This window comes from Macrotis lagotis, chromosome 2, assembly GCF_037893015.1.
Source record: "Macrotis lagotis isolate mMagLag1 chromosome 2, bilby.v1.9.chrom.fasta, whole genome shotgun sequence".
Taxonomy (NCBI): Eukaryota; Metazoa; Chordata; class Mammalia; order Peramelemorphia; family Peramelidae; genus Macrotis; species Macrotis lagotis.
In genome coordinates, this window is record NC_133659.1 from 337,442,062 (window position 1) to 337,466,212 (window position 24,151).

The window sequence follows — 24,151 nt, forward strand, 5'->3', positions numbered from 1 at the left end:
GGCCACTGGAATGAATTGTTCTCATCTGCCCATTCCACCAAGGGAAATCTTCACATGCTTGGGATAGACACCCCACCTCCCCAACTTACCAATAGTTACCTTCAACCTAGTTTATTCTACTACTCAAAGAAAGCCCATATCATGTGACAATAAAACCCATTTTATCTTGTCATTTAAAGTTTTATGTGCATATTAATTATCAGATTAAAATATCTTAAGATTTGTTTAAAATATTTCCTTTCAATAAAATTCATTGCCATTTCCATGTTGACTGTACAATTAAAATTCCATTATAGCAAATTCCACAGAACCTCATAACTCCTTTATATTATATCAGTGTATTTTAACATCAGTTGAACATTCTACTTCCAATCCTAACCTTAGACCAGACCAAAGAGTTGACTGCTACTCTTGGTTTAAGTGAAAATCAGAGCTAATCTGTTGTGAATTAAGTGAAAATCAGATACTTCTAATTTTGCAGCAAGGAAAGCAAAGTGAAGGGTTGGGTTGGCAGTCATTATTCTTGGTCCCTTGTTTGCACTAGGCTGGCATCTGAATGTGGGCTGATTTTCCTGGGGGTTGCACCTGACTGTCTAAAGTGGCAGAGAGTGTGGAGGAGAAAAATGCATATTTTCTGTTTAAGAATAGCAGCACCAAGATTTGAAATGATGTTATAGGGAGAAGTTATTTCTACAGAAAAGTTGTGATTGCTGTTCCACATGGGTGCTTCCACATGGCTAATGAGGTTTCATCAAAAGCAGCAGTGGTACTACTGAAAACCAATGCTGTCAAGGCAACATGACACAGGATAATCCACGAGACTAATATGGAAATAGGTTTTGTGCATCTTCCCTTATATAGCATATTGTTTGCCTTCTCCATGAGTGGAAGGCAGGGCTGGAATGTGGAATTGAAAATTTAAAAAATGAATACTAAAAATGAAAAGTAGACAATGAATAAAATAAGTCATAAAGGATTGTTTGAGAATTCACTGTAACCAGATGAAACCAATATTACTTTGGATGATTCACCAGGGCACTGAATAGTCACAATAATAATGAAGATCATGTCATTTATTAAGTGCCATCTATTGCCAGGAAGTCGAGGGACAAACCTAAACCATAAGAATGCCTACTCATAAGGAGCTCAGATTCCAATGGACCAGTGCCTCATACATACCCAAATGAAATCTATACATAGTGGTTAAAGCCTAGGCAATTTGATGGAAAGGATTAGGAAAGGCCTCCTGTAGTAGAAAAGGAAAGTGAGGCTTACAGGCTTGCTAAGAGCCATCTGGCTAGTAAGTGTCCAAGGCTGGATTCAAACTCAGGTCTCCATGATATGGGCTTTTGTAAAAGGATTTAAATAAAGAAGAGTTTAACTTTCAGAAGGAAGAGAGGTGGCACTGAACTTACCAACAAAGGATTGTAGGATCCACAAGCCCCAAAGGTGTTTTCATCTCTCAGATACAATGGTCGAGACATGAGTCTTTCCAACATGGATACGTTCAAACCATAGGCAAGAGCAAGCCTGGACTTGATGACTGGGCCGAGCTGCATGGGATCTCCAGCCAGCACGATCTGCAGCACACAAACAATGGTGTTCTCCAAGCCCTCCTTCTCTGTGGTTGTGAAAACAGCCCTTGTACTGCACACTCATGCAGACATGGATGTGCCTTAAACAGCAGGGCATGATGTTGCAGACTAACAAGCAGCATGAGAACAACTGGTCAGGGATGAACCTGCCTCAGAGTAGAAACCCTGTGCCACATCAAAGGTCTTTATAAAAAACCTTTGGAGATAAGAATCATAAACAATTTCTACTTAGACTTAGCAGTGCCTTGATGAGGACCTGGAGAACCAAGGCTCACACACAAAACCGTCCTCACAACCTATGAAAAGTAGTGACAGGGGCACCTTGGCCCCACCCCAGAGGCTGCCTCAGGCATGAGTTTCCCAAACATTGAGGGCCATCATAAGGATACAGTATCCAGATGATTGACACTTTAAACAACTCTGAAAGCCCCAAGGAGGATTCTGGAAAGGGAGAGGAAGGGTTTGGAGAAGGCAGAGAACACAGCTGCCATCAACAGGTCAGCACAGTTGGCAGCCTGAAGGGATTCATCAAAACTTTAGACCAACTTCAAGGGGGGTAAGAAGCAAGCTTCTCAACAGTCAGAGACTCTTGAGGACTTTTTAGAGTCGCAAATTAAAGAAGGAAATGTTCATGTTCACTGGCCCTCTTCAATCAGTCTTTTCAAACAGACCTACACTCACTAATCATAAACATTGCTACTAATTATCCTCTTTAAAAAAGTGAATGATGTAGGGATACTCAAATTTCTAATTTCCTGAAGAACTGCACTGGTTGGTTACTGATGAAATTCTGGCACGTTTAGAAAAAGGCAAGTTATATTGGCTATGATATTTAAAAGTTTTGGATGATCAAAGGAAAATCTTTGTCATGGGCCACACTTTTTTCTTTTTTGCAAGGCAAATGGGATTAAGTGGCTTGCTCAAGGCCACACAGCTAGGTAATTATTAAGTGTCTGAGACCAGATTTGAACCCAGGTACATACTTCTTTCTAAACAATGGCTACAAAAGCACCAAACCCACCTTACCTGGCCATTAACTTCTGAGACCAAACCCAGAGGAATGAGGCATTCTGGCTCACTTGCCTGTCCTGCTTCATCCACAAAAACATGTGTGAAATGTCCAATTCTGAAACAAGAAACATGCCCTATATCAATCTCCTTCGATCTCAAGTTGTCACAGAAGCATGAGTTATTACTGTTCAGTGACAGAATGAAAGGACCTACTAGATTCAAATTCCAGCCAGGGGAAATGTGAACTACTGGGATACTCCAGGACCCAAAGTCTTTCTGGAGAGAATTTTTTAAAATTTATTTTTATTAAAGATATTATTTGAGTTTTACAATTCCCCCCCGCCCAATCTTACTTCCCTCCCCCCACCCCACCCAACCCCACGGAAAGCAATCTGTCAGTCTTTACTTTGTTTCCATTGTACCTTGATCCAAATTGGGTGTGATGAGAGAGAAATCATATCCTTAAAGAAGAGACAAGAAGTCTAAGAGGTAACAAGATCAGACAATAAGATATATTTTTTCCTAAATTAAAGGGAATAGTCCTTGAACTTTGTTCAAACTCCACAGCTCCTTATCTGGATACAGATGGCACTGATTGTTGCACTGATAGAATTAGCGAGTCCTTCAAGGTTGAACATCACTCCCATGTTGCTGTTAGGGTATACAGTGTTTTTCTGGTTCTGCTCATCTCACTCAGCATCAGTTCATGCAAATCCCTCCAGGCTTCCCTGAAATCCTGTCCCTCCTGGTTTCTAATAGAACAATATTGTTCCATGACATACATATACCATAGTTTGCTAAGCCATTCCCCAATTGAAGGACATTTACTTGATTTCCAATTCTTTGCCACCACAAACAGGGCTGCTATAAATATTTTTGTACAAGTAATGTTTTTACCCTTTTCTATCATCTCTTCAGGATATAGACCCAGTAGTTCTAGAGAGAATTTAAGCAGAAAAGCTTTACCGTTCCCCTTCAAGGCCTCCACAAAGAGATATTTAGGGAAAGCCAAGACAAGAACAGTGTTGGACTCTCCAGCATCTTCCACAATCAAAGCTCCCAAATGTCTGAGAGGTGGAAGGGAGGCTGAGAACTACACCAGTGATCAAGAAAAAGGAAACACTATATTCCAAAATAGTTTATAGAATATACAGCTGGAAATAATTTTTGAATTCATAAGGTCTTATGAAGCAAATCCCAGATGCAAAATTTCAGGTGATGTCTAATACCCACAATTTGTCATTTCACTCAACAATTTTATTTATTTATTTTTTTAGGTTTTTGCAAGGCAAATGGGGTTAGGTGGCTTGTCCAAGGCCATACAGCTAGGTAATTATTAAGTGTCTGAGACTGGATTTGAACCCAGGGACTCCTGACTCCAGGGCCGGTGCTTTATCCCACTATGCCACCTAGCCGCCCCCACTCAGTTTTAAAGGGAAATTCTTGGAAATGGAAATTTCCACATATCCCATGAGGGAGTGACTAGCATTATCACCTAAAGTTTTCAATTATTAATTAACAATCTTAAAAGGGTTTTTGTTATTATGAACTTAAAACATTTACATATATAAGGAACAGAAAGAGAATTCTATATCAACTTGTGAATTTCTAGAATAGAAATTATATTTTAACTTTTTATTTTTAAAACTAATCAATTCAGCAGGTAAGTTTGCAAACTGTCCTGTCTTCTCTGAATTTCCTTTTATTTTCTCCTGTGCATTTTTTGTTTCAAACACTTTTTGTTTCAAACATTTTTGTTCTAGCATCACTATCAATTGATCACCCTCTTCTTGCTCCAAATTCATTCCGACAAAGTTCCCCCAAACCCCTTCACTGTGATGAATCCTCAAGAGACAATCAAAACAGATTGTTAGCAATGACCAAGGGTTTGTCTCATTCTGCCCCTTGAGTTCATCCTCTCAGTCTGAAGGACAGGTTTCCACTTAGGTCTTCTGGCAGTTAACTTGTTCAAAATCAGTTCTCTATACAATAGTGCCTTTTCAAGTTTCTGAGTCCATTTTTTTCCATAGTTTCTTTTGGCATAATAACTTGGCACCACTTGAACAAATAATTTGTTCAGTTATTCACCCACAGACAAGTTTTCAGTTCTCTGTCACCAAAGTATTGTTATAGCTATTGTCAGACACATGATTCTTTTCCAGCATTCTCTTTGGGGCATGTGCCTTGCAGTGATATCACAGAGTCAAAAGGTGACTTTTTAATTTTTTTTTACTAATACAAATAAAGTTTAAAAATAAGAAGTCACAGAAAAATATTTATCAGCCTCTCTGAAAGAATATAAAACAAATGAATACGTTATTGAAAAAATTAATGAAAAAATTATGGAGAATAAAAGCCAGAAATTCTAGCCACATCCTCAGCCTTCTAAGTTGGCAGCAGGTTTCCTGATGCCAAGTAGTCTCAATGAGCAGAAGGAGCACCAGTAACATCAGGGCACAACAGAGACAATGACCCTCTGGCACAGCCACATTGGCTGGTTCAGGCAACTCTGAGGGTTCCCATCTGGCTGTGCCTAGAAATCAGGTCACCTTCAATTTGTCATAGCCTGTAAGTCACCTAAAGACATAAAAAAGTCCACTGATGTGGAGACAGGGCCTTTCACTCTTGGGGTTTGTTCCAAGACTATGAGAGTTGCCAAACTCTGCCCTGCTGGCCAGATGTGTTTCCATGTGGAGATGGACTATCCAAGTGAAGTTAGTGCTGGGGTATCCTTACAGATTTTTGTTATTTGCTAGATGCCCTACAAGTACCTCATTTGGGGCCAGTACTGAATCTGAAGTAACAGAGAGTACTGACCTCAGGTCTGCTCCAAACATTAGGTGTGAACACTTTTCCCTCCAATTAATTCTCTTTAAATCCTTTCCTCCAGGGTTCTTCTATTTATTATTTCAATAATTTTGTATCATTCTCCTAGAACTCCTGTAGATTTTTTCGTGACCAAGTCCTTTTTTTCCCCTTTGAGACCTTGCCAGTAGCTGTTAAGATATCATTTTCTATAAACTTTCTTTTACTCTGACTGGTGTCTTCTGCTTGCTCTCTTTTCCAGGGTCCATTTCTGCCATTTTCCCAGACCTCTGGAGCTCCACAGGTTAAGCATGCTGCAAATTTCTGGAGCCTCTCCAGTGCGCCCTTCCCAGTCGTAGCCCTGGAGCCTGGGTAGTGAGTTCTCATAGAGTCACTCGAGACCCCCTGAAATGGTGCCTACTCTGGCTTTTCTGACCAGGTTCCTTTCCTTGTGCTTGCAGGACACTGGCTCTTCTTGGCAGTCCTGGGCTGGATGAAGCTATCTTCTGTAGTCACTCTCTGGTTCTTTCATCCTGCTTGGTCTGCTTGCTCTTTAGTGATCTTTGTTGGAGCACATGTGAGAGGTGGCTGATTCCCCTGGCATCCTCATACATGGCCTTTCAGTTGGGAGCAGGAAGGTCAAGAGGAAGCCAAAGATGCACTTTGATAATTGCTCCTAGGGTGGCCTTTGCTGTGGAGAAGCAGTAGTTCTCAATTTCCTGAGGGCACCATTGTTTTGTGTGTGGATCTGTTGATTGACTTCTGTCATGAGCATCCTTCTCTTCTCATCCTCAGGATGGAAGACTCATCCTGAACATTTTACTGCTTTGTTCTCATGTGGATGGAGGGAGAGAGGGTCTTAGTGACTCAGGCAGACTCCCTACAAAATGCAAACACATCCTATAAGCTACATCCATTTCAGATACCTCACTCCAATCTGGTAGAATAGTCCCGAGCTGCTGCATGTAGTGATGATAATTCTGTAGCGAGATGCCTTCCAGACATCCTCCCCATCTTTGCAGTAGAGTCTTACAGTGTCACTAATGGTCTATGAAAACAAAAACGCACATGCACAAGCTTTTAGTAACATATGAACCTTTTTCTGTGAACACCGACTAACTCTAACCCTGTCATTAAAGTAGGTGAAAGGAACATGGGCCTGATGTGAAGTATAAGCCTCTTTCCAGCCTGTTCCCACCTACCACTTCTCCACACATTTTGGTCCTATGACCCCGTCCGCGGACTGTTTCACTAGAAGAGACTCCATCTCTCAATTGCAGACATTTTCTGTGGCTGATCCCCAGATTTGGGAAGTTCTTTTGCTCTGATCACTCACCTCCCAGGCTTCCTTTCAGCCTCATCCTTCTAAGGAAGACCTTCCCCAACCCCTCTTCATTCTAGGGCCTTCCCTCTGTTAATGATTGCTTATTGATTTTGTATAGAGCTTGCTCTGCATAAATTTGTTTGCATGTTCTCTCCCATTAATCTGTAAGCTCCTGGAGGGCAGGCACTATCTGCTTCTTTTTATGTCTCTGATGCTTAACATAGTGCCTGGGACATAATAATAGCTTGATAAATGTTTTGTTTTTGCAAGGCAATGGGGTTAACTGACTTGCCCAAGGTCACACAACTAGGTAATTATTAAATGTCTGAGGCTGGATTTGAACTCAAGTCCTCCTAAGTCTAGGGCCATGTGTAGCTGCTCCTCTTAATGCACGTTTAATGATAAAGTGAATGGATGGGAAGTTCATGAAGAGGAACAATATGACACTAAACCTAGAAAGGAGGATGAGCTAATTGGGGACGAACTGAGCAGGGAACCATGGGCGTTTGTTATTCATTTTGCTGAGGATATGATGGGCTTTGAAATGCCATGACTTTCATTCATTTCCAGGTGGCAGTGCAGGTCCTTCCCCTATATTAGAATGTAAGCTCCTTGAGGGCAAGGACCATTTATCTGTCTGCTTCTATTTATAATTCTAGAGCTAGTAAAGCACCTGCTCAATGTTTGCTGGTGGCCATCTAGATGGCAATGTCAGTTTGTGACCCTTTGAAAGAAAGTTGGTGATGCAAGATTAGAACTTGAGAGATGAGAATAAGACATGCGAGGCATCTGCAGAGAAAAGATGACTTAAAAAGATGACTGGGAGTAGATGAAGCCACCAAGATGCCTCTGTCCCAAACTTTGCTGAGAAGTCCCCTCCTGGGGGCCCTGGCCTCCCTTCCCCTCTCCCTACAGCGGTGGTCATATCTGCTGCTTTAGTTTCCATTCAAGGCCCAGCTCTTATTGGCTCCTGCTGTCTCTCACTTAATCTGCAGAGCTGCCAACATGGTCTTCTTAAAGCCCAGATATGAGGAGGTGACTATCTGGAGCAAAAAGCAAACATCTGGCTCAGGTACAGTTCAAGTTTCTCCCCTTCATTCACTCTCTATTCAAGACCAAGTGGCCTGCAGGTACTAAAATGTGGTCTGCTTCTGGTCTTTGCAGGGTGATCTTCCATATCCAGAACACATTCTGTCCACAGCCTGCCTGTTAGACTCCTCAGTTTACCTTCAGGTCCAGCTCACAGGTCATTTTTCAAACGAGGTTTTTCTTGGTTCCACCACAAATTAGGGATCTCACTCTTAAAATTGCAGGGCATCTTCTTTGCACTTTCTTTTCTTGTCTGTCTAGGCTACATCCCCTACAGTAGGATGTAAGCTTTCTTGGGGCATCCCCAGCACCCAGATTGGCATTCTGCATTTAACACGCTTGTGCTAAGTACATATTGAATAGAATCTATTTATTGAGTGGAAATGAATGAAGTGAGAGTTAAAGTTTAATGAGATTTCTAAGAGTTTTAGAGTGCTACAGGTAACCTGAGAAAAAGAGAAAGTGAACAGTTCCATGGCAAGGCTTCTTCGAGGGGAACAACAGTTGAACTGGTGCCTTAGTATCCCCAAAACCCAGCATGGTGTGTAGCTTACAAAATGCTGACTCTTTTCTCTGACAGGAAAAGGATGCCATTTCTGGTTTCTCAGCCTATAGAAGGTCAAGAGCAGGTAAACCTTGGGCTGATGCTGGGCAGCCCAGACATTAACCTGGAGTGGGGTGGGGGGTTAAATAAATAATTGGCTTGGCTGAGAGGGCAGATCATAGGAGATTGGGAAGAAGAAATGAGGAGGGCACCTAATGAGGACACCTAGTATCAAGTGCTAGGCATGTGAGTTTTCAATGATCTTTCATTCTGCTGTGGCCTGGGGCCTCAACAAGCAATCTGGGGGTTCTAAGTATTCTTGAGACCAGGTTATATTTAAATTGGGGTACAGTAATAATCATGAGAGTCCACATTGCATTAGCATGTGGAGACTTACCAAGTGTTTTCCACTCTATCTCCTATGATTCTATAAGCTTGGGACAGAGGTACTATGAGATCTTCATTTCCCAGATAAAGAAATAAGCCAAAAGTGGTGAAGTCCTTGTGGAGGAGCTCACTGTTACTTTATCTCACTCCCTATCTAGTACTTAAACCACTAGTCAACCAGATCAATGTAATGCAAAGGAAAAAGGAATTTAAACAGCAGAGGAGCAAAGCAAAGAACAAAGTGGAAAAGGAAACCCTGTGGCCCAGAGCTGTAGCTCAGCCTAACACCTCTGTGTCCACAAGGTGAGCACATGGGAACCTGAGCTGTTTGGATGGGTGGGGACCTCTCTCTGAACCCGATAGGATCTGTTACTCCTTCTTCATCTCAATCAGCTATTCTGCAAGCTCTTTCTGTTGTTTTGGGAAGAGAGGTCTCTTAAGTGTGATCCAGAGCATATCTTCACTTGAATCACCTACAGGTGGCTTCTCAAAGAAATCCAGTGATAGAAATTCTCCAATTTCTTCCTAGGATATTACATCTCATCACCTTGATGGCTAAGTTTTGTTTGTCTAAATAAAATCTACTTCTACTAAATCATCTACCTAGGGGAGCTCAAAGGTTAGGGCTTATTATTGTCTACAAAAAAGGGTGGGAAATTTGGAACAAAGGATTGCATCAGAAGGACAGACCCTAAAGCAACTGAGTTGGCAAGATGTTCTTCTTTGTCCATTCTCCTCATTTTTGGCAGAGTCCACACGAAATGGGTCTGGGAAACAGGATCTTGGTGCAGGAATTAAGCAAGAGTTACAAAGATATTCTAACTTGACGTCATCTAAAGACTTGGGGCAAAGAAAATGTTCCCTGATGAGCAGAAAGGTGAAGTTCAAAGACATGTGCTTACATGTTCTACTCATATGGTTTATCCAAAAGAACTTGGGACATGTAGGTATACTCTCTTCTTTTGGGGAGAAAATCCAACAATATATAAAGCCCTGGGAGGTGACAGATCTCCCTGACCTTATAGGAAGAAAAGAAGACAAAGGTTTGGAGCTAGTCTGCTGTGGGTGAAAGAAGGGCCTGCTTACCTAATCCCCCCCAGAAGCTTAAGGCTTTATGCTCTAAACTAAGACCATTCCTCTTCTCCTGAGGAAGAGGGAACACCTCTGCTGATGCCTCCAAACTGAAGTTTGAAGCTGGAAAGAGAAAGAGAGCTGCCCAACATTATATGCTTTATGGAGCAATGACCAGTGGGGAGAAGGCCCAGGATGGAGTTAGGGGAACGACATGTCCAGAAGACCATGACAACTCTAGAAAGATACAAGTTGCCTCTACCTGGGTGAGGTCTGGCTATATGTTTCCTACTTGTGCATGTTCTCTGGGTCTATCCATTCATCCCACTGATAGATATAATTGGGGGTGAGCAAAACCCCAGGTTAACATTTTATGGAAACTTTTCTTACAATGCTATTTCATCCAACTCCTTTGCTTTAAACTGATTTTGTCATTTGACTAAATGACAGAAATAAATACCAGGGATGCCCAAGAGCTATTGTTTTGGAGAAAATGAGGGTCTTTAGGGGCCCAAGAGAATAATGGACTTGGACTCACAAAGACTGAATTCAAATCCTGCCTCAGACACTAACTGTGATGTGACCATATGCAAGTCACTTAACTTCCATTTGTTTCAAACTCCTTGTCTATAAAAACAGGGATAAAAAAACCACTTAATTCCAAAGAGGATCAAATGAGATAAAATCAGCAAAACATCCTGCAAACCTTAAAACATCCATACCCATTGGCTGTTATTGCTTCCACAGCCCTACTTCTCCAGCAGTCATATGGATACACACACACACACACACACACACACACACACACACACACACAGCAGGCCACTTGAGGCTCATGAAACCATGGGATCATGGCCAACTTGAGTGGGCTTGGAGGAGGCCAGTCGGGCTTCATTGATAGGGGTTAATTAGGTTCCTGTCCTAAAATTCCTACCTCACCTAGGGCCTGTCCATAAGGAAAGCAAATATGTGGTATAAACGCCATAGAGTACTAACTCCCAGTTCTTCTACTCAGATCATTGGACTTTTCACATCTCAAAATTATTCCTCAATTCTTAAATCTTAATTCATAAGGGAAACATGAAGATATCATCAAGGATTCAAGGAACACATGGTCCACGTTAATTTTTTAAGTTCCTTGATGAACTGAGTAGAACCTGTTCCCAGATTCTTATATTATCCATGTCTTAACTTGTCTGTATTTTTAATTCATGAATTGGCCATGAGATGGTGCCAGAGTGCACAGAACACTGGGCCTGGAGTCAGAAAGACTGACTCATCTTCCTGAGTTCAAATCTCATCTCTAGACACTTACACAAGCTGTGTCCCTGGGCAACTTCACCCTGTTTGTCTCAGTTTCCTCATCTGTCCAATGAGTTGGAGAAGGACATGAAAAATTCTTCCAGTACCATTGCCAAGAAGACCCCCAAATGAGGTCACAGAGAATCACACATGACTGAAATGACTCAACACTTATATATGAGGCCCTGAGCTTGGTGTTGTAGGAATGCAAATCTAGATAAAACACAATTCTCTGGCCCTCAAAGGGCTTCCACTTCACTGGATTTTGACAGGGGGTGAAGAAAAGAAGTACTCAGGAAACTCCCATGAGACAGAAGAGACATTGTTGTCTTAAGGTAAAGACTAACTTTGAGGGGGACTGATAAGGAAGCGATTTCCTCTGGGGTAGGAGGGAGGAATAGGGAAGAAAAAGAAGAAAATTTCAGCCTTCAATGATAGCAGATGCCACAATGGTGGGAGTTGGGAGAATGGGCCCAGGAGAAGGGGAAGTAAGTCCTTCAGTTTGTTCAGAGTACTAATTAGGCTATAGGGGAGCAGGGATGTGAGTAGAAGTCATCCTGGAAAGCTCTGAGGGTGAAAAGGAGGCAGGATTTGGTGTTTTGGAAATTAATTTGGCTGGCAATAGGGAATCAAGGAGGATTTTTTGTAAAGGGAGATACTTATGCAATGCTCAAACACCAGTCACTCTCAGGACTCGCACTCTAGATTTACGAACTCCATAGTAGAAAGAAAAAAGAAGGGTTGAATTCTGTGTATTATGAAAAATCACCTCCTCAAACCTGCACGTGGCATTCACTCTCACCATGGCACCCGGGGAAAGCACTTTGCTCTCATGCAATCGCATGCAAACAAGGTCAGTGGCGCTGTTGGATGGGGCACAGACTAGAATCCGACTGTCCGGTAATGAAGAATGTATCTGTGTCACAGACAAAAAAGGTCAAAGGAGAAAAAAGTCACATTTGCCCTCAATATATTGCTAGGTATTTTTTTAAAAACCCCACCCACAAAACCACTAACTTTTAAATTTAAAATTTGGACATAATTGATTTAAAGTTAGGAAGAAGTCAGGATTGGAGTCAGAAGGAAAGGCCTTTTCTCAAGTCTTTTCAGTCCCAAATCTCCCCTACATCTATTTCTCTAACTTAAAAATGAAAATGCCTAGCCTACCTGCTTTCTGTCACAGCACAAGGTATAGAAATGACTTTTCTCACTGAGAAAGTTCAATTGATTCAAAGATCTTATTAAAAATTTGTGTGTGTGTGTGTGTGTGTGTGTATGAAATATTTATATAAACCCATTTTCAGGATACATACACTTATATTTGCAGCCTGATGACAATGGCCAGATCTAATTTTAATGACTAAATTTTTATCCTATGATAGAATAGTTTGCTATTCTGATAATGAAGCATCTTCTAAAGGATAAGAAACAGAACCCTTAAATACTATTAATAACCCTACAGTTAAGAATTTTAAAATAAGGAAGCTTGTAGAATGATAAAGGATGAGGAGCAATCAACTGCAATCTAGAGATGAGTATTAAGGCAATGAGAACTGATGACTATACACCTCCCAGGAATTGGGCCGTAGTCATAATTCAGTTTTTTCTCCTATGATCTTACTTGGGCTTTTGGTCAGTTTGTGCTTCAAAGGAGCATCATGCGGATCTATTTGCCAGTAATAATTACCTGTAAAACAGCTTCTATTATGGTCACTGTCTTTCCAGTTCCTGGCGGTCCAAAAAGAATGTAGGGGATCGGCCTGCAATCACCACTTAGGATTCTTCTAACTGCCAGTTTCTGCTTTTCATTTAGAACTGGATTGAAAAATTCGTTCTCTTTTGATTTTGAGGCCTGTACTCCATTCACTGTGTACTCAAGACACAAACACAAAGTTTCATATAGAGGCAAAGTTTCATATAGAGGGCAAACAATTGAGCCCAATCTTCACCCTCTAGAACTATAGCCCAAGCCATTTTAACAGTCAATAAGAAAAGGAAAATTTCTTCACTGGTGATTTGAGCAATCCCCCAAACCCCAGGGAGTATCAGGAACATAGAGTGATATGGCCCTGTCCAATTATTGGAAGTGGGACAAGAATACTCCATGACAGCTATGATGGGGACACCTGAATTTCCCAGCTAGGTTAAGAAGTCTGAGTGGGGAAGTAAAAGACCCTGAAGGGAGAACAGTGAATTGTTAACTGAGATCTTGGCCTGGGTCCCACCTGATGGCCTAGAGCAGGTAAAAGATCACTAAGTCATTCAACAATCACTTGCAATGCATCCACAGTGTACCAGACTCTGTGCCAAGCTCTGGGTGATTCTGATATGCACATCTATCTTATCAGGGAAGTAGCATAAAAGACATCAGAAAAAAAATACACTACCTCCCTAAAAAGGGGGACAGGAAAGAGACGGGAGGAGGGAGGGGATTGAATGGGACAAATCTCATTACACTAAGAGGTACAAAAAACCTATGGTAATAGAGGGGAAGAAGGGAGTAGAGGAGAAACACCTGAATCTTCTTCTCATCAGACTTGGCTTAAAGTCAACCTACACATACTCAGTTAACTTATAAAACATCTAACCTTTCAAGAAGTAAAAGGGGAAAAGGGGAGGGGGGACAGAGAAAGGGAAGGGGAGTGGAGGAAATAAGGGGAAATAACAAAAGGAAGGGAAGGGAACAGGGAAAAGGGAAAGAAAGGGGAGGGTGTGATATAGGAGGGCAAACACACTGAAGGGGGTGGTATTCAAAAAACAAAATACTGGGGAATATGGATAAAAGGGGGGGAAAGGGGGAAAAATACAAACAGAGGGAAGATAGCACAGAGGGCAATAAAGAATTAGTAATCATAACCTTGAATGTCAATGGGATGAACTCTCCCTTAAAACGTAAGCAAATAGCAGAGTGGATTAAAAACCAGAATCCTACAATATGCTGCTTATAAGAAACTCATTTGAAGCAGAGAGATACATATAGAGTAAAGGTAAAAGGTTGGAGCAAAATATATTTTGCTTCAGCTGAAGTAAAAAAAGCAGGGGTAGCAATCCTTATCTCAGACAAAGCAGCAGCAAAAATAGATAGCATTACAAGAGATAAGGAAGGAAACTTTATCCTTCTAAAAGGTACCATAGACAATAAAGTCATTTCAATATTGAATATATATATGCACCCAGTAGAACAGCACCCAAATTCTTAGAGGAGAAGCTGAAAGAATTACAGGAAGACATAGACAGCAAAACTCTACTAGTAGGAGACCTCAACCTCCCGCTATCAGATCTAGATAAATCAAATGATAAAAAAAACAAGAAAGAAATTAGGGAGGTAAATAGATTGTTAGAAAAATTAGATATGGTAGACTTATGGAGGAAACTGAATGGGGATAGGAAGGAATATACCTTTTTCTCTGAAGTACATGGAACTTATACAAAAATTGACCATGTACAAGGACATAAAAACCTAATGATCAACTGCAGAAAGGCAGAAATAGTGAATACATCTTTCTCAGATCACAATGCAATAAAAGTCATATGCAATACTGGGCCAAGGAGATATAGACCCAGAGCAAATTGGAAACTGAATAACCTCATCATAAAAAATGAGTGGACCAAAAAACAAATTATAGAAAGAATTAACCATTTTATCCTAGATAATGCTAATAATGAAACAACATACCAAAACCTATTGAATTCATTCAAAGCAACTCTCAGGGGATATATTATAGCTCTAAATGCTTATATGAATAAATTGGAGAAAGAGGAAATCAATGAACTAAACATGCAACTAAAAAAATTAGAGAAAGAACAAATCAAAAATCCCCAAATACCAAATTAGAAATTTTAAAAATCAAAGGAGAAATTAATAAAATTGAAAGCAAAAAAACTATTGAACTAATAAATAAAACCAAAAGTTGGTATTATGAAAAAACCAATAAAATTGATAAACCTCTGGTCAATTTGATTAAAAAAAATAAAGAAGACATCAGAAGAGAGATGCCTGGCTGAAGAGAATATGGGTCAGTGCCACGGACCTAGGGGGCCATGAACCAGATCAATGCCAGCAGGTTGACTGGACCTATTCTGGAAGGATGTGGATAAGAAATCAAAGATAATATGCTTAGGTAGTCAGCAGAACATGTTTGATCTCTTGTCCTATTTTTAGACCTCACTTTAGCCACACTAAACTCCTCCTACCCAACCACTTCTGGGCCTTAAGACATTCCCAGGTCCCACTGCCTGGACATTCTCCTCTCTTAATTTGGTCTTTTGGAAACCTCAGCTTTCTTCAAGGCTCAGTCCTAATACTACCTCCTTCAAATGGAAAGCTGGATTTGTTATGAAGAGAAACTGGATTCAAATTTTGATTCTTGCCTTTACTACCTGGGTGACCTTGGGCAGATTACTTAATTTCAATTTTGTCTCTGTTCCATAAGGGAATCCCAGTTCTGATCTAGGATGCCTTATGTTTAGTATGTGTCTATGTACATATCCACAAACACACACACTCTCATATTTACTTTGCTACAAACATAGTTTCTCCAGTAAAGTGCAAACTCCTCAAAAGCAGATTCTCTTATTTTTGCCTGGGACGCAATCTGGCATGTTCTAGACTCTTAGTATCTGCTTGCTTATTGCCTGTTTCAACTTCTCATCCTTCTGGCATGCAGTCAAGACATCAGAGAGAAGACTTGTCAAAATGGATGAATACCACCAACTGCTGGGGATTTGTGTGGGCCCAAATACTGGTAGGAACAACCTAGAATACACCACCAAAGACTGCAAAATCTTAGACCTGAAGCCAAAGACCACAAAGATATAGGTTGTATCTTTTTTTAATACTGATTGCTCAAGATAAGAACAGAAAAACTGATGCAGGAAGTGAAGAACCTGTATTTCCTGTCTAGGGTTTAGGTAGAGATATTGGCAGCTGTTGAGAATTTATCAGCATTGTCCTTTTGCAAAGAGACTGGAGGAATGGGGGAGGTTGCCTACTACTAGACAGGGCCTAAACCGGATGAGCTCCGAGAGCAGTCTCCCAAGGGGAGGAACAGCAACAGGGATGGATGGCCCTCAAGTGTCCACACTGAAATGTCTGTGGCAGATGAGTCAGTTGAGTTTAATGCCAGGAGACATAGTTTAGTCCATAAGTGTGAATAAGACTTGCTTGGATGATGGGAAAACGTCCCTAATATGGGGTTATCTTATGTCAAAGCAGCGAAAGAGCTAAAAGGAAGTTGGGTGAAGTAGATGTAAGCAAATCATGGTTTAAAACCTTAGGGAGCACTAGAGACCAACCCAACCCAAGGAGGAAAGAGAGGAGGAATTCAAATTCTGTGAAGAGGTCACAGGCATGGAGGCAAGGGTGTGCCATGGACTGATGGAATGCAAAAGCAAAGTGGCTAATAACATAACTTGCCTTAATGATAACTGCATCCTTTATCAAGCAGAGCAACCAACGAAAGAAAAGTCTATTCTAGATCTGATTTGCACTGAAGAATTGGTTCTGGAATTGGTAGGAATGAATGATAGAAACCTTGGGGGAAAGCAACTCTGACCTCGAGAAGAGAAAAGCTGACACTCGCCCCAGATTCTGGGAGAACCTGTCTCAGAGGGTGTTCAGGAAGTGCCCAGAGGACCCAAGGGCCTCCCCTTCAGTGGATGTTTGGCTCAGGACTGGGAGGAACTCTCAAGCACAAAATCCTGAAGACACCAGGGGAAAACATTCCAAGAAAGACAAAAAATGGGAACTGTTTGAAGAACCTATTGTAAATGTAGACAGAGAAAGGGGACAAGAACAGGAAACAGAGGCTGAAGACAAAAGAATGGGGAGGTCCTACAAGAGTAAAGCTTAGAACAAGCTGAGGCTGATGAGGAAAGGAATTAAAATAGATGTTGTGGAAAAAGGATGGTTGGGGACAGTCCAATGAGACAAGGAGCATGACTCAACTGGAGTCTGGCTTCTGGCACTTTGCTGAGAAGAGTTTTTGGCTGGAGTTCATACCCATGATACAGAAGCAGTCTGAAGGGAACCTTGTAGCTGCTCTTGAGCTGCTACCTGGCCCAATCCCCCATACTTAGGCATCGTCAGTGTTATCTGAGAGACCAAAGTCGAGGGCAACCATGGAATTAGATAAAGGAAAAATAGACCAAATGTATAAAAAGAAGTCATTTGTAGTGTGAAATGTAAGCAGTAAACCTTTCTGATTCCTGGAAAAATTCCAGACTCCATCCTCCCAGGAGAAGACATAGAGAATCCTATTCTGAACCCTTTTGGAATCCTAAGGTCAGTTTTGAGTGTCCCATTTTAGAAGTGACAGGAACAAGACTATCCAGAGAAGAGTAACTAGCATGGGGGGTGGTGTAAAGATTGTCCTTTAAGGGTTGTTGTTATCTTAAAGGGGGGATTTCAGGGGATGTGAGAGCTTCTCAGACAAGTGAAGGGCTTGCAGAACAAGGAGTAGGGGGGTGGGAAGTGACAGGAAGGCTGATTTGGGGCAAGATTCCCCCTAACAAACAGCACTGCTGGAGAAAAGAAAGGCACAAATTTTCAAAGCAGAGGGATCCTTGTCATCAGAGTGAATGGGATCAAGTCTGAGATTTCTTCAGTAGAATATTATAGATTAGAAATAGTTAAAGCTGTGTGTTATGTCCCTTCTGCTCCTCCTCCCTTTACCTTGACCAGAATGTAAAGAGTAAACTGCCCATGTCTTATCTGGACTGAAGTCCAGATGGTTCTACATTCCTTGTCCTGGAGGGGAGAACCTGTCTCTGTTTGAATTATATGCTTAGTCTTTGGAGTAATTTAGGTGTATAGATTGTGAAGACCACATTCCTCACTACTGAGGATGGGTCAATGGGGGGGGGTGGAATCGAGCTAGGATAAATAGATCTTGGATTTCCTGCTCTTTACCCCTTTTCTCTCTCCATGTTTAAGGTGGAGCAAGGGGGTCCAATTCTCAAGAATTGAATAAAACTTTTCATACCTTGAGAAATCCCTGAGTTTTATTTAAGCGGGTAAACTCATCCCACACAAGAGGGGGCCAAGGCCTGATGGAAGCATTGCACAACCAAGTCATACACAGACCTGAGGCTAGCCAGGAGGACACCACTCTCTTCCATCTGTGAATGTCCCTGACAAATTTTGGAACCTGCTCAACAAATATTCTAATATATGAAATTACCTGTCTGGGAAGCAAATGTCACCACATCATGAATGGAATTGGTGCTTCTCTTCTTTGTCATGTGATCCTTTGGTTTCTTCTTGGTCTGGAAAAAAATTTTTTAATCCAGGGCTTAAAGGCTAAAAAGTTTAGAAAAATTCTAAAAACAACCCAAGTTTGTGCTGCATGAAGTATGGCTTGCTCCACCCAGGCCCCATCACTTGAAAACATAACACACCCAAAAAGTGAAAAACTTGCAGAAAACCCAGTTAGCACAGAGGCTGGTAGAAATGCTTCCTGGCTTGAAGTATTGTAAAGAAGCTAAAAAAACAGGACCCCAAAGGGAAGAAGTACAGGAGTTCTGAATTAAGGGGTTTTCATGTAAACAAGCTGATGATCTCTACAGGCCCTTCATAAAGGAGCCTGGGCATGGTCTCCTTTGCTTTGAGGGGGAACCAGGGCTACAACAACTTCCCCACTTAGCTTCCCTGAGTCTGACCAGCCCTTGACCCTTCTTGTTTATTTGCCTGCATAGATGTTTGAACAGAGGTCCCCAGCACCCAACTAAACCAAATTTATTCCTTCCCTTACCATATCAGAGAGAGAGAGAGAGAGAGAGAGAGAGAGAGGAGTCATCTAAGAGAGGATTGAAAGGAATCATGTTCCTCCCACACTTCTCCAAAATAATACAAAAAAGCCAAGGAGAAATAGTTAAAAAAATATAAAACATCAGAAAATAAAACTCAACCTAAACTTAAAAAGAGCAAAGAACTGTTAGAATTTTTAAAAATTGTGGTAAAAACAGGAGGAGTATGTCTTCAGGTAAATAGCACACTAAAAGAAAATTTAAAAGAAATGTCATGGCTAAGAAAATCACAAGATGAATGACCAAGAGAAGCTTGAGAAAAGCAACCCTGAGCTATAATGAAGAGGCTGTATCTGTGTGTGTTCAGGTGGGGGGGGGGGTATGTGTTGGGGGAGGGGCTCTGGGGAGACTAGGAAGAGCTCAACTAGGTACATTTTACCTGCTAAGGCAGTGCTAATAATCAACTGATCGAGCGCTAACGACTATCCTAGGCTCTGTGTCAGGGCTGGAGACCCTTCTCCAGTGAAAGTATCTGAACAACACATAGAGAAGGAACCTCCCTTTTACAAGGATCTCTTATTTAGATCTTGAAGTGCTCACCATGGACAACCCCAACCTCAATCACAACTCAGAGGCCTTCATCGAGTTTCAGACCTTGAGAGCTAGATGTAAACAAACCCAGGCCAGGAATAAGACACAGTCTAATGTGTGCAATCTCTAGAAGGAAGACCCCCCCACTCCCATTGATAAATGAAAGCTGCAAACACTTCCCAAGTGTGAAATCAGAGTCACTCAAAGATTACCTTATTTCCTTGCTTAAGAGACTGTTCATCATTAGTATCATGCAAATAGTTCCAAGTCCCGGAAACTTGTGGAGACTGTAAAATGATACTCTCTGGAAATAATACTGTAGTTTTTGAAATGAAAAAAGGGAGACAGGAAAGTGTCATACAAGCCCCTGCCAGCTTGATAATGCTCATCCCAAGGATATGTTTTTTTTTTTTTTTTAGGTTTTTGCAAGGCAAATGGGGTTAAGTGGCTTGCCCAAGGTCACACAGCTAGGTAATTATTAAGTGTCTGAGACCGGATTTGAACCCAGGTACTCCTGACTCCAGGGCCAGTGCTTTATCCACTGCGCCACCTAGCCACCCCTCATCTCAAGGATGTGTTGCCAACCATGGCTCTCCCCTTCCCTCTGCCCTCCCTTCTTTCCAAGGTTCTTCACTTGACTAAAGGCAAAACCTAGGCATTCCCATGGAATCAATATACCCACCAATATACAACCAAAAAAGCACAAAGGAGGAAAAAACAGAGCAGATGGATTCTTTCCAGCCACTAGCAACTGCTGAATGTGAATGTGATGAAATATCTTAGAAAACAAAGTTTAAAAATGTGGATGTCAAGGGGTCTAATTCCCCATGTTTCTTTTCAAAATTTCCTATTTTTCGGGAAATGTTTTAACATTGCTCAGGTCTAAGAAGTCAGAGAGAGAGGAAGTAGGGTAGGAGTGGGGGTGGGGGGAAGGACACCTCAGAGTCAGCAGTCTGACCTTTTTCACCCAGGTGTATCGCCTGCTCAACAGCAAAGTGACATCTTCTGCTGGTTGTCCTGTCACAAAGGAGAAAACAGAAAATATTAGGGATACCTTCATCTTGGTATGATTTCACATTACCTGCACATTCACCCCCTTTATGGAGCTTTAGAATGAATGGCCTAGAGGGCCAGGAGCAGGAGCAGCCCTCTAGCTAGACCATATGGAGGTGGAGTTATTTTTTAAAAGGTTAACAGTTTCTGTGTGGCCAGAATCAGGCCCTGAGGCACATCCAACTGATCAGTGTTACCCTGGCTGTCCCTCAGCCTCCATATGGATGGAAGAAGAATAATCAATGTGACAGAAATTCTATTGTGATTTCTGAAGGTGGAAAAGGGCTTGGAGTCTGATGTCTGATGAGCCAGGCAATAGGGCTGGGGACTGAGTGAGCTTAGGAGAAGGTACTTGTCTAAGGAGTATAAATGTTTTTGTCTTAGATTTGGCCTGGAAGAGATTCCAGATAAGTGTCCCTGCTCAAAGCAGCTCAGTACCAGATTCAGTATCAGTCACAGCTTCCTAAAGGGGCATGAAGGGTGCGTGAGACTATGTGACTGGATCTGGGCCACACGGCCAGGTTGGCCTTGAGGTCAGGTTCTCTAGCTACACTGAGGGGGAACCTCCGTGCTTGCCCCTTCTCTCTCTCTCTCTCTCTCTCTCTCTCTCTCTCTCTCTCTCTCTCTCCTGTGTACCCCCCCTTCGCAGTCTCTATATCCCTTCCCTCCCCCTCCTTCTCCCAGTAAACATGCTAGAGTGATGGCTTCAATGTTTCTAAGAGACACTTGTCATTTTCTGAATCTTCTAACACTTGCACAGATCATTTTGAGGATTAATGTAACTTGATGTTATAAATTGTGGTTGGGAATTACTAAGGGTTTAACCACAAAAACCCAAATTTTGGAAATACCTCAGGGAAAAACCCTAGCATGTGAAAGCTGTAAAGGCTCCAAGGGGGCAGCCTGAACTTTTACTGGCTTAGACTAGAAGAGACTGGGATCAGAAAATTTCTCTCCTAATGTTTAAACCCAGAAATTTTTCTCTAAGTACAAGTTCATGGAGCTTTACTGGGAAACAACAAGAGCCCAAAACGAAAGGTAGGGTTCAGAATGTTCATGAAGCACTTTACCGATTGAAGGTGAACTCAACGTCCATCGGCTCAAAGTTATAAGCTTCTTCAAACTCTGGGTTGAGTTTAAGGGTTACATCTTCTTCATGAATCTTAAAAATCAACAGACAACATAACTAAGACAAGTTTCATAAAATACTTATGACATAAACCAAATGACACCAAGATCTCTTTGAATTTGTTTTAAGATCTGGAGTTGAAATTTAGCTCCTTAGGGATTTCCAATAATTTAAATGACTCCAAAATGGCCATCCTAATAGACTAAAAAAGAAGCAGGTAGTTAAATGTTAATGAGCTTTGTATGCCTGTGACTGGTCTGGACAACACCAACCAGTATCTTATTCTTCATGAGCAGAAACCCAACCTGTTGGCAGTCTGTTTCTACTACAAATAGAAGCCAAGCAAAAACAGGGAATGCAGGGCTGTGCTTATGGAGACTAAAGCACTGGAGGTTTCCTTTGGTCTGACTATCTGGTCTTACTAATAATCTAGGAGATGCTGCAAATTTTTTTAATTGAATAATCCAAAGAAATGCCAATCTTATTGTATTTAAAGAAAAATAACAACAGCTGGTAGAGATGGATGGATTTTTTTCACCCTTAGCGATGGCTGCTGCTAGAATCTAGAGACTTTCTAAGTCTCTGAGAACTCCCTTCTCACCCCTACCACCCATCATTTGGGTAGAGAGTTTGTATTTTTCAGAACCTAGAAACACAAAATGGGCATTCAATAAAAGGGGACTGACCTGACAAAGAATTCTAGACTATCATCTCAAACCCATTCAAGAAAGCACTTAGTCGTGGACTCTTTCTTTGTATTTGAGATCTCAAGGGAAAAGTTATAGCAAAAAAATTCAAGGTCAACAAAATGGCACCAGCTCTCATACCAGCAAGACCCTCCTTCCTCAGGTTCACTGCTCTCCCTTTAAAACCCCCCAAAGTAGCATCATGGGCATCTCCCCAACAACCTTGGTTTCAACCGGTTTTGTATACACAGTATCTTGTCACTCTACATACACTTACGCTCTCTCTACAGATTTAGCCACTGGCACTGGTTACTCTCCCAGCAGAAGGCAAGATCTTGAGAGCAATCATAGTTTAATGGCCCCCATTTATTCCTGTACATTCAGTGTCTGGCAAGACCCCCACATGACTCCAGCTATCTGTCCCATGCTAGCCTGCACGCTTCATGAGGGCCAGATCTAGTTTCGCTCTTTTCCCACTTTTCTTCCCAGGTAACTGCTAAGACTGTCCTCAGTAGCTGCTAACCAGCTACAAGTGATAAACAGAGTTAGATTCAGTCAGTCTCAGGGAATGTCCACTCTCATTTGTCTTCTGCTTCCACATTTCATGTCTATATTCTGAGGAAAACGAGTGAGTGGTGATCTGTGCTTAACAGAGGAGAAAATGGATGTTGTGGGATGGTGTTACTGGTGCCAGAAATGGCAACTCAGGCTCAAGCTCAGGTCTCCTGACTCCAGAACCCCAACTGAAGTCATCTCCTTTAGTTCTATGACCTGAGGATGGCTCAGCAGAACCCGGAGGTTCCAGAGGTCATCCTTGTGTATGGCCATGCTCCCAATCCTGCCTTCACTAACAGAAGGCCTCTGGCATGCAAGCACACACCACTGCTCATCTCTGTAGCCCCAAAGGTCTTTGGGAAGTCAGAGCCCAGATTAGATACCCTCCTGGTATAGAAAATGAACAAGAGAACGCTTAGGACACCTTTCTTGATATGGATGAAGTGGATGAAGGAGAATCCAAGGCAAGCAAGTTCCTGGGGGCCTCTACAGAACATAAGTAAAATCATGACCCATAAATTGCCAGGACAGGGTACTAAATGCTGAATCACAGAATTAGGGAAGAACTAGAAAAGATTCCAGAAAGGGAGATCTACTAGAGAGACAAGGAAAGTCTCCCATGTAGCTTTAGAAAGTCATCTCTAGCAGCACAAAATGGGGAAGGCCCAATGAGATAAACTCAAGTTTATCTGGGGGTTTTCATGGACTACAACAGTCTGGGAAATCCCAGAGCTCATAGGGTATAGTGCTGAACTGAGAGAAGAGCTCTCTCACAATTCAATGACAGGGACTCACCTCAGTCACGTAACCAATGTACTCGATGACATGCTCATTGTAGTCCTGGCTTTTTAAAATCACTTTGTCACCTAGTTAAGAAAATAAGACTTTCACTTCTACACACGAACCATAAACACCCTTCCAGAACTCCCAATTAAGCACCTACTGGGCTTGAAAAAGTGAGACTAGAGGGACTGCCCCCTTGCCTCCATGGCCCAGATGTCCTGGGAGTGAGGGGCTCAGCATGTTCCTTGGGTCCCAGTTATTCCCTCCCCATCTTCTGCCCTTCTTCCTCTAAAGTCACCCTTTTCTGGTTCTCCACTGGCAACAGCCAGTGGGGTCTATTCCTCACTGCAGAAACACTTTGCTCCCCAACTTTCTAATGACTAGGTGATCCTGGGTCTCAGAGTCTTCTATCTTGTACTTTGACCATAAGCTCCATGAAGTCCAGACTCACATCTTCTCAAGAGTTTGCCTTCCTCCATA

The 24,151-nt window shown here is 41.8% G+C and overlaps 1 protein-coding gene across 5 annotated transcripts in view; it reads right to left on the minus strand.

Annotated features, from left to right (window-relative positions):
- MOV10L1 (Mov10 like RNA helicase 1) overlaps positions 1-24,151 on the minus strand; it is a 72,663-nt gene that overhangs the window by 20,159 nt on the left and 28,353 nt on the right. For 3 of the 5 annotated variants that reach the window (XM_074227225.1, XM_074227227.1, XM_074227229.1), the window contains 10 exons: positions 23,684-23,754; positions 21,589-21,680; positions 20,424-20,482; positions 19,678-19,781; positions 18,310-18,394; positions 12,816-12,994; positions 11,898-12,044; positions 6,338-6,459; positions 2,622-2,721; positions 1,416-1,580 (listed from right to left, as the gene is read on the minus strand). In XM_074227225.1, coding sequence (XP_074083326.1) covers positions 1,416-1,580; positions 2,622-2,721; positions 6,338-6,459; positions 11,898-12,044; positions 12,816-12,994; positions 18,310-18,394; positions 19,678-19,781; positions 20,424-20,482; positions 21,589-21,680; positions 23,684-23,754 — 1,124 coding nt within the window. The remainder of the gene's footprint in view (positions 1-1,415; positions 1,581-2,621; positions 2,722-6,337; positions 6,460-11,897; positions 12,045-12,815; positions 12,995-18,309; positions 18,395-19,677; positions 19,782-20,423; positions 20,483-21,588; positions 21,681-23,683; positions 23,755-24,151) is intronic. The other 2 variants (XM_074227226.1, XM_074227228.1) reach the window with 2 other exon arrangements.